Source organism: Rhagoletis pomonella, unplaced genomic scaffold, assembly GCF_013731165.1.
Source record: "Rhagoletis pomonella isolate Grant_MI unplaced genomic scaffold, Rhpom_1.0 Rhpom_scaffold_00006, whole genome shotgun sequence".
NCBI lineage: Eukaryota > Metazoa > Arthropoda > Insecta > Diptera > Tephritidae > Rhagoletis > Rhagoletis pomonella.
Window position 1 is genome coordinate 80,508,142 of NW_023458560.1, and position 11,634 is coordinate 80,519,775.

The 11,634-nt window shown below is 35.4% G+C and overlaps 1 protein-coding gene across 1 annotated transcript; it reads right to left on the bottom strand.

Annotated features, from left to right (window-relative positions):
* Positions 1-5,049: 5,049 nt before the first annotated feature.
* Positions 5,050-9,308, bottom strand: LOC118741414. Its single transcript, XM_036473384.1, has one exon. It carries the CDS (start codon positions 9,302-9,304, stop codon positions 8,459-8,461), a length of 846 nt encoding a protein of 281 aa, XP_036329277.1. The 5' UTR covers positions 9,305-9,308; the 3' UTR covers positions 5,050-8,458.
* Between the last annotated feature and the right edge of the window lie 2,326 nt (positions 9,309-11,634).

Sequence of the window (11,634 nt, forward strand, 5' to 3'; positions counted from 1 at the left end):
AATAAATAAAATAAATAAAATACAGGCTGTGTTCCGGTAAAAATTGGTCGTGTTGGGACTTTTTAGAAGCTACGGTTTTGATAAATAGCGCGAAAAAATAATTTTGCGATTCTTTCTCATTTTTTTTTGGTCCACTGGCTTGACACGAATTTTTTCAACAATGTATTTAGGTTTATTTTTCTAAGCCTCCCTTTTTTTTAAGCCTCCCTTAATTTTTTTTAACTAGTTTACTTCCAGACGGAGTTCTAAAAAGATCCCCGCTGAGCAATAAAACTTCCGTCTTCCTCCTCACTGCAACTCAATTCAAGAGCAATCAATTTTGATATCCTCTTTTATGAGTTATCTGGCTTTGATCACTCAGTAATTTTAAACGTTGATAAACTCAATAAAGCAGTAGGGAGCGCTTATTGAGCAATTATTTTATTTATGCTCTAAATTTTAATGATTGTTTCTCATGGATTTTTCTAGATTCGCTCTTTTTATACCCGAGCGCACTTGTGCACAAGGGTATTATAACTTTGTTCACATAACGGTTGTTTGTAACAGGCAAAACGAATCGAGATAGATATAGACAAATGTATACATAAATGATCAGAATGAAAAGAGAAATCGATTAAGCGGTGACTGTCTGTCCGTCCGTCCGTCCGTCCGTCTGTGCACACGATAACTCGAGTAAAAATTAAGATATCTTTACAAAACTTGGTACGTGTACTTCTTTCGGGCGTAGGACGGATGGTATTGAAAATCGGACAATAACCACGCCTACCTCCCATATAGCGGTAATTTTCAGAAATACGAAAACTGCGATATTTTAGTAACTACTGAAGATTATTCACTCAAAATTGATATTTGTAATAATTTTGAGACGAAAAATAAGAAAATTATAAATTTTTTAAAAATGGGCGTAGCCACGCCCACTTATGGTTACATGTGTATATCTTGGCAACCACTGTACCAATTTCTTCCCAACTTGGCACAATTGTTGGCTTTGGTACAGCATACCAAATGGCAGAAAATTTTAAAAATCGGACAATAACCACGCCCACATTCCATATAAGGGTAATTTAGAGAAATACGAAATCTTCGATAAATCAGTAAATATTAAAGCTAATTTATTCAAAATTGACGCTTGCAACCATCATTTACCAAGAAATACGTTTATGATAAAATTTTGGAAAATGGGCGTGGCACCGCCCACTTATGATCACATATATGTATCTCGGTAACCGTTCTAGCAATTTGTACCAAACTCGGTATGGTTATTGTGCTTGCCACATAAAAGCAAAGCGTTGAAAATTGTTGAAATCGGCGTAAAATTACGGCCGCTTTTCATATAACAATAAACTTCAGAAATGCTTGAAATTTCAATATTTCGAAATTTAAGGACGCTAACTTACTCAAAATTGATACACCCCGGCTTACCATGTAGCGGTAGCTTGCGGAAAGGTGAAAAACATATATTTAATACTTGCGCCGGGTATTTAATGTTCGGCTCCGCCCGAACTTAGACTTTCTTACTTGTTTCTATTGTCAGTTTCTGAATTAAAACTTTGGCGTAAAAAGCTTTCAGCTTTCAGCTTATGTTGTTTCAAGTTTTGTGTTTTAAAAATGTGAGTCATAAATATTTTTCACATCCCTCTAAAAATCGAAGCGATGAAAATAAAAGTGATGTTTACAATAGAGGAGTACCTATTCATGAGTGAGCCAAACATCTGAGAAATTTATGTATATGGAAGAGAATGTAAGTAACGCCAGCACACTGAGTATTTGAAATGCTCTAAATGGGATGAGGGAGGGTGTGGTTATTGTCCGATTTTTTAAATGTTCAATCGTTTGTTATGTTGTACCAAATTCAACAACTTTGAGTTTGGTGGAAATTGGTAGAGCGGTTACCGAAATATACACATGTAATCATAAGTGGGCGGTGCTACGCCCATTTTACAAAAATGTATAACAGCACAAAGTTATAATAAATAATCTTGGGCACAAATGCGGTCGGATATAAAAAAAGCAAATTAACTTATTGAGTAAATAGGCTCATTCTACGACCGTTATCAGCCGATTGACTGCCCCTACCACCCAGCATTGAAAAAATAAATAAAGCCCTCGGACTTTAATTCCATTTTAAATGCTTCCACATACAATTACTAAATATGTATATTCAAATGCCTAATTGAAACTAAATTGATGATTAAGTTCAACTAAAGACTGCCGCATCTGCGCGCCACCACGCTCGCACCTTTTTCCCCGCTTTTGCGGTAACGCCTCTAGCCAGGTCAGGATTCCGCTTCATTTCATTTACCAGGTCTTCGATTTGAATTCGAAGTGATAACAATAATTCGGGTTCAACTTGCTGTCACAATATTAATTAAACATTTTATTCTCATTTTTGTTCGCATAATTAATCATATCGGGGTATTTAAATTACCGGGTTGACAATATTTGATTCTAATGACGCTGTTGATGGCGTTCTAGTAGGAAGTGGTCGAAGTATGGCCGATCGTGTAGTCATGTGGACATAAATAAAGGCTAGACACATAAACGATCGGTCCCATTTGACCGGTGTTGATCGCTGCTAGCGCTGTAAAAGAACAATTGAGTTCCAGCTAAAGTGTCTGTGTTTGAAAATAGTTTAGTGAATAAATTTTTCGAGCATGTGGTTCGTCCTGATATCTGTGGCTATCGTGGCCATTACTCTGTTGATTCGCAGACACTTTACCTACTGGGAGCGTCAAGGTATACCGAGCGACAAGCCGGTTATACCCTTCGGGTCGCTATAAAGGATGTCGGTTCCGCGATTCACGATCTTCACGAACGCTACAAAAAACCTTTCGTTGGAATTGTAAGAGAAAAGAAGGTAGCAAAGATTAATTGAATAAATATTTTTGTATCATACAGTGCCATATTATTAGGAAAAAACCTGAGTAAGTGTAGTCCAGCTTCGTATTAAATAGTAAACATTTCGGTCGAAAAATAATTTAATATAATTCTATTGAAGCTGCTAGATGTAGACGCAAAGTTCATGAAAATAGCTCCGGCTGTAGAATTTCACACATGTGGGGAAATTTTTTGATAGCGATTCTCCTGCCAAAACGATTATTTTGTGTCCGATTCAAGCAGCTCGCTACTTCCGGTGTTTAACCCACGTGGGACCCTCCACGTAAAAAAAAACTCACAAATGAAAAGAAAAACGACGCCAATTCTTTTGACAACGACCACGGCCAACTTTTAAAGGACTACGATTTGAGGGCATATACCGTAGAGAGAGAAGCTGACATCGCCGGCATCGAAGTGGCGGACGGGGAAGGACAAGGAACGCGTAGGGCTATGCGACATCGCCACAGGTGTCACGTAAGGGAGCGCAAATTCGGTGTTGGATTTGTAGTGGAAGAGACTTGGTCGCATCGAGGCGGAATTCTTTAGCATGTCGCTAATCTGCGTCCATTGCCCAACTGAAGAGAAGGAGTGAACGTATAATTTTTGACCTTATGAATTCGTTACATCTGAGGAGTTATGCTTGACATAAAAATAATAATAAAATTGTTCACCTTTTTTCAAACAAGATTCCCCTCTAAAATCACTTGTCCGAACTCTTAGCCAAAAAGACTATGAGGCTGTTCACACTTGCCTGCTTATCAGATTATCTGGTTCAAAAATATTATTGTGTAGTGTATTTTCTTGTTGTAATCTGAATAAAAAATATAACCACATAAGCTGATCACCAGGCAAGTGTGAACAACCTATATGTATTAACGGCAAGGGCTTTCTACACATGAGTAAAGTTTGTTCTCTATAAATGCAGCTTTTAATAAACCCTTGTGATCAGCTGATTCAGTTAAGAGACATTTTGACCAGTTTTTGCTATTTTTCTTTTGTCTATTTAATGTTTATCATTTCTTTATAAAAGTCTAGTACATTACATAACCACATAAATCCACATTTCAAACTTCGTACAAAACTTATATAAATTCAACAAACTTTAAAAGTTACAACCAAAAACTTCAGACCTCTTATTCTGAATTTTTAGAAAAAATTTAGGTACGCAGTTTTTTGGCCCATTAAATTGTAGTAGGTTAAAGTGCAAATTTCAAGATGATGATGCTAATCGCGTTGATCTTTAATAATTTTTTGGTTGACGGTGTTGTGCATTTTCCTTCATACCCAGTAAAATATTAAATATTGATGTTCAACCAGTTTTTCGCCCACCACAACTAATTGAAGCTCTGATTTTCTTCCTTGAAGCGAATTGTTTACTTCGACATGGCGATGTCCTAGGCAGCAGTCAATTATCCGACTCTGCATTTAATTTCAACTACTTTAAAATGCATTTAATTTTGGGAGAAGCTCGGCCAAACACTAACATATGCGTAAGCGCCAATCTATTTTACTATTATTATTAATTTAAAATGCATTTGGCTTAAAGCAATTCAAAGTTAATTTGCTTCTTTTGCAGATGTCTTTTCAACCAATTTAAAATTACTTAGTTTTAAATGCTCAAACAGTTAATTGCCCAAAGTTAGATGATTATTCAACTAACATTGAATTATTTGCAAAGATTTGTATCGAAGGTGTAGGCATTTGGTTTATCTCAAGGAGACTGCTAGGTAATTTGAACTTAGTTGCTACATAAGCAGAAATAAATTACTTTTTCTGAGGTTATTGGTTGAGCCGTACCGGGTATAAAAGTATGCATGCAATACAAAGCATTATATTTAATTGACAATAGGCAAACTACATAACATATTCAGCGAAAGTACAAATTTGAGATCGATTTTAAGCGGTCGTTATTCATATATCCACATACATATGAACATATATTACCCTTCATATCAATTCAGGTGGCTATTATATGCGCCCCACGCTTTTCATTTTCAATCTCATAAATTGGTTATAACGACTTTTGCTAAAATTTCAAAATCAAAAGTTATCAAAACAAATTCTATGGGACTGAGAAATATTATTTTCTACTTTTTAGTCCATTTATAAAAGCGTTGTATATTAAAAAGTTTTTTTTTATATTATTTATTTTTTAAATAAAACATTCGGTTTGCGACTTGGAAATACATATTTTATTATTAAGGGTTTGTATTTATGTTTAACATAACATTATTCTTAACTATGTTTTACATACATACTTATGTATTTACAGGTATTTTTCCTATATGTATATATAAATATGTATGTATATATGCATGTACTTTATGTCTTTCGCATGCAACGAGCGTTCTTGACCAGTTATTTAATTATTTGCATTTATTTATTTTTTTTATTTCACGAAAATAATTACTTAGACAACAAATAAGATATTTTGATAAAAAAGTTCAATAGAAAGGTAAATACTCTTATAAACTATAGTACCTACTATCTCTAAACTATTGCACGTGTAACCAGTTTTGGTTTACTCCGATTTTATGTCTATTCAAATATATGTATTTCAAGTTCAAATAGACGTTGGATGGCCTCAATGACCCGATTGATTCTCTAGATAAATGTAATGTAATTGAAACTTTAAATTAACAGTTGCGACAATGCGCCGGCAATATCAATTGGGTTTTTTTTGTCATCGCTTTGTCATGCACACTTTTTACAAGTTCCCATGCACTCGGCCATTCATCATTTGTATGCAATTTGTGTTATCTTTTGATTTGCATTTTTTGCACGAATGTAATAAAATCGCAATTAAATTTCTTACTGTACTAAATAGTTATATTTGATGTTTTGTTGTTTTTATGTGTTTCATTTTCGAGGTCAAATAACTTAGTTAAGATTATTCGATATAAATACATATGTATGTATGTATATTCACGTGTGTGTATTTAATTAGTTTAGTTGTTTTATTTTTATTTATTTTTTATTTTTATTTTTAAGGCAAAAACAAGAGGGAAAATGTTGCCTTTAAAATTAGACATTCGACTTCACGAACCGAAAACACGCGAAGAGCCCTAAAAAATCCGCATATATTCCGAAAACTAAAGCACCGAGAATCGAGAAAAAATACATAAAAAAAACTGAACGCACAAGTCCGAAAAAATCAAATGGATGTAGGTCAAATGTTTAAAAGACATGAAGAAATCATACTCAACTTCGAAACTGTTGCACAATGAGGGTGTTCACACTTGCCAGGTTATCAGGTTTTCCGGTTAAAAATTATTATAACCACATGACCAGGCAGGTGTGAACAACCTCAATGTATTTTTGATTTTAAATTGCAGAAACCACTTTTGCTTACAATTTCAACCATTAACGAATCGTTTAAGAAACGCTTTGTTGAGGACTTTTGAAAGTTGAATCGCTATACTAATTTATGCGTCTTTCTTCGTCCAAAATAGTGTTGTTATACTAATGGAAATAGAATCTCACTGGACCTTAAATAGTAGAATTCCCTCCTGGGACCTCTTGAGAGCTTGATACGTCCAGCTGGATACCTCGTTTGTACGCCGATGGCTACAACTTGGAAAGATGGGTTTTGAGAACTGGTTTCGACTGACTCGTTGCGACATATTCGCTCTCGCGGCTGGCTCTCGGATTTTTTGGATAGTCTGATCTGAGGCACTTCACAACTAAGTCAAATAAGAATACTTAGCCAATTAGTAAAGCTTTAAATTTACAGTGCGTGGTTTTAATGTTAGGTACAAACATGCACAGATAATCTTCAATGTGAAAGGACAAAAGAAAAAATTCCATCTTTTAGAAAAAGCTCGGTTTTGCACCAAAACAATTACCATTTTTGATTTCACTCCGTCGAGTTGGCCAATGCAAGGCCAAGCCGTCGTTTCTTCTTCAACCTACTGAAATTCATAAATTTTTCAACTTGGATATATATAATTTTTACAATATTTATATTACTTTTCGATAACTAAAATAATTAAATTATATTTATGGCCTATGGCTAATAATAATGTTGGACATTAATCTGCCCATACTTATGCATAATTTACACTTATTTACCAACTTTAATTAAATAACTTCTTCAATTTTCTTCGACACTCCATTCGGTTCTACTTCTACAATTACATATTTATATATTTATCTGCGTGTAAACTTTCAATAGCAGGAAATCATTAAAAACAAATTCAATTCTAGTTATATAATTTTTTAGTTTCTTTGTATGTACATACATATAAAATGGATTTTTGTCTATATCACAGATAAATATGCATATGCAACATACAAAGTCCACGTAACATACAAGCATATATGTATATAAAACTGTGCTCATGTACTTATGTAATATACACACTAGACCGTACCAGGAGTAAAAGCTCACCGTACAGCCCAGAGTCTAAAGTATTTTTGCAAGGCAACTTCGAAAATTTCTTTTATCTTTTCCGTTATATCTTCGGCATTTACAGTCGGATTTTAAAGTATGATATATCGATGTTCTTGCCTCAATGAGGAAAATTGTTTTATTCCACAGTTCATTGACCTCAAGTACCCCGTTCTAGTGCCTACCCACCAGATCTCACTTCTTACCCCCTTAAAGAGGCGGTAAATTAAAGCTTACCAAAAATCATTAAACTTTTGCTAAGAAAGTATTCAGATTATTCCTATTTTTAAAAAAAAAGTTGTATTGCCAAATTTTTTTTCACCTTGTTTGGTCGAATTTTGTCCTATCCAAATTACCTTGAAAAAATACTTTGGACTCAGGGATGTATGGTGAACTTTGTTTGTTAGGTTGTAAGGTGGTACGGTCTAATGTACATACATACATACCTACACGTGCATGTAAATATATAATTTTTTCTTCTTTTATTTGGCTTGCAGGCGCATAGAAATAAATGTTCGTATTTACAAACGATACAAATAATTTATTCAGTTTAGCTACTTATGTACATACATATTTACCTATGCACATTTAATCGATTTCATTCAGGACCGTAAGGGTTATGTTCTTTAAAATATATATATATATAATTTAGCCTTGAAACTTGGAATTTTATTTTTTCGGCAAAAATTCATTTGTTAGATTATAGGGGATTCAAAACGGTCATAAGAATAGATTATAAAGGATGGCCGATGAAAAATATTAAATTTTATCATAACTACATATTGAAAATGATCGAAAAAATAAGAATCCAAATAAAAGAGCATTAATGTTATTCACTTAAATTCACAAAATAACAATCAAATTTATTCTAAACAAAAAAAAATGACTCAATATGAGGGTTTTTTGGCCCCTGCTTTTAATTTTTGTCATGTGGATTTTTTCTGCAATATTCTTCCTCTAAACCGCGTGCCGATTTAGGCCCAGCTGGCTCATATTTAGTAATACAAAATGTCGATTATTTAAATGTAACTTAATGACTAAGCTGACGAATTGACGTCGTTACATTTCGCTTAAAAAATCTACTAAACAGCATACATCGTACATCCCTACACACTTAGACGTATATAATTATGGCTACTACATTGCACCCTTCACCCCCCTACAACTACATACTTCCCTCTCCCACCGCCTTTAGCGATGCTTCACCGACGGCGCAAACGCTTGCATGCTGTAGTACCGATCGGTGTCGTCCTTCGTAACACTCGTCACGTGCTGGAATTGACATGGCTGCGAAATTTGCGATTTGGGCGGCAACGGAGCTGGCTTCACGCGCTTCTGTTTCTGCTTCTTCTTGCCCGGCAGCGAGAGCGCTATATTCTCCGGATTACTCACCAGTTTCTCTATGTGGTGGTGCAGCTCTCTTGCCGAATCGGTTGAATCGAAACTAAATCCGATTAGCTGTTGGTGGTTCTGTGACAGGCACATCGTGTGAAAGGATGGACCGGCGACCCGATAATTTGACAGATTATCGATGCGATCCGACCAGAGTGCAAAGGAGGAGCCACGTTCGGCCAGCACAAGTGTGACGCGCGGTATGGAGCGTGCGCGAGCACTGCCGCGATCATGCAGCACGACTGGTATGCCGGTGAAGACGAGACGCCAATCTCCCTCCTTGCCGGTGCCTTCGTAGAGGTTGGCCAGAGAGGAGCATACGAAAATTTCAGTGCCCAGGCCGCCGAAGAAACTCTCCATTTGAACGCGTTCATATTCGGAGAGATTTGAATTGCTCGTAGTATCGATGCTCAGTGTGTCGGCATCCACGTCGGAGCCAATAAAATACGAATTGCTGTGATTGTTAACTGTATTGGTGGTCGATGTGGCGGTGCGCGTGTTTGTGTGTACCGACGAGGTGTGTGAATGCGCCGCCGACCAATCGGGATTAATCATCAGCTCATTCTGCTCGGAAGAGTTAGTGCCCTCCGAGGATTCGGATGGTGGCGCCGAATCGCCAACGGAGCCTAAGCGACGACGTTGCATGTGGGGGAGCTGGAAAGGAGCAAAGAAGAAGAATATGAGCATTATTATATTAAAGCTAAATGGTAATTGAAAAAAAAAAACAAATTGAGTTTATTTAAATTAATCGAAGTTTTTGTAGAAATTTTAATACATTGAAATTGTATGTATTATCCTTATAGCTACATAAGACGTCTACAGCGAGGAAGGAAACCACTTGTCTGACGTCAACTCTTCTCATGGAGGCATACAGCTTCTAGAAAGGAATTACAAGATAGTTGACAGAGCCCACTTGTACGACGTTCCGAGAAATCAGAACACTATTCGGCCACAGCTTAAAGCGAGGGCGTGCTAGTAGAATGAGCCTGCCGGTCAATGACTTCTGCCGCAGTTACCATAGTGAGGATGAAATTAAAAGCATAGAGCTGCATATGTCTCCGACACCGCGCTGACCTAGTCTGGGCTAGAACAGAATTATTTCCCCATTACAAAGTGTTTGAACTATTGGCGGTCTTCATTGCAGCAGGCACTCATGAACTCTCTCGTTTTTTACCGACTTCAAAAAAGGAGGAAGGTTATCAATTCATCGGAATATTTTTGCATATATTTTGCTACCGGATAACTTTAGACCACGTGAACCGTTTTCGACAATTCGTTTTTCATCGGAAAGGTGGTACCTTAGGGGTGGAACAGTAATTTGGTTTAGTTCCAATCATTGGATCATGACGAAATTAACGGTACTCCTAAATTTTTATATGGGCATTGAAGTCGGTTGTATTTTTTGCCTAAAAATTACTTGTATTAATACGAGCACTTATGGTTCTATTTCTAAATAAGCTAAGTTGAGTTGTGAACCATAATAGGAGCCTTAATTGCACTTTCATAACTAACTCCAATGACCGTATCAGCCTTGTATGCCTTTTGATATTTATAGTCTGTACCTTGTAATTAGCAGGGGATCCCCCCTTGCTGCCCGTCTGCAGAGGATAAAGTTTATATCTTGATATTTTAGAATATAAATAGCCTGTGTAGATTGCTCATTGCTCTTCAAGAGCAATATACTATATCACAGCTTATATCTTGCCATCTATTGCCGGCAATTTGAAAGTTTGACGAATACATTTTCGCTATAAAAGCAAAAATTTAGCTTTTTTTATTAAAATATTTGTTATTATGTACTTGGATGTAAAATAGCCTATTTTCTAAATTTGTCAAGGGATTAAATCCGGCAAAAATACGTTTTAGAAGTCATCTTACAAATGCTTATATTAAGATATAAAAAGCCCACACAAATATTGGCACTGATATAACTTATGTATTCTGTATTTATGTATTATTCTGAGATTTAAACAACTAAAGCAAGATAAAATATGGGATTTTTTTATTTTTATGAATTTTTATTTTTTTTTCATGTTGCATGGTGAGCGCGTTGAGCTGAAAATTGTGCAATCAATTTCCGCTCTAAAAAATTCAATAGTTATGAACCACTTACGTAGTAGTTACGTATGTATATACAAATGTACATATTGCACATTGAACTTCTATGTTTGTATAACTTTTGATTGGAATCGAACGAAAAAAATTAAAATTACCTACAAACAAATGCCTGTAAATAGACGCAGTAGTGATGCAAACTCAACACCAAGTAATATGTAAATCAGCAGACAAATTAAAGTTAAGCCTTATGGATATAAAAATAATATTTAATCAGCGATTCAAATGAAAAATTACGAAAAATATATATATTTTTTTTGTATAAAATCCTAGACTGCATAGTATTTATAGTCCTTTGTAACCAAAGTGTTACGTTCCCTAATGAAATTGCACGTCTTGCACGTCGAAAATTGCATACTTTTAAATTAGATGTGTAATCCATACTCTCAATTATGCGCTGCATTGCAAAGCTGAAAGTTCGCATTGTGAAATTTTTATTTTTCCATTTCTGCTCTAAATTGTCTGATATCGTTTGCAAGGCCTTCCCCCCTTTACCGAGAAATGAAACTTGGATGTGTAAATTTGTTTCCCTTTTGCTTAACTTCGATGTCACTTGCATGAGTGCACCCAAAATATTTGCACAATTTCTTGTAAAATACAATTTCCGCACACATTTTGAAAAGGAAACCTTAAAATTTAGAAAATGTGCTCGTTTACATATTAATCTCGGGGAACATTTTGAGGATTTGTGGTGGGATGAATATGAATAAAGGGAAATTCACTTAATCTAAGCACTTACTTAGAAAGAAAAGAGTTTGTATGTACGTGGACATTACAATTCCGATTAAAAAAACAAATTCAAAATTTAGCTCGAGCTGATTTTTTTTTTAATTTTACTCACATATCGCACAGGTTTTTCA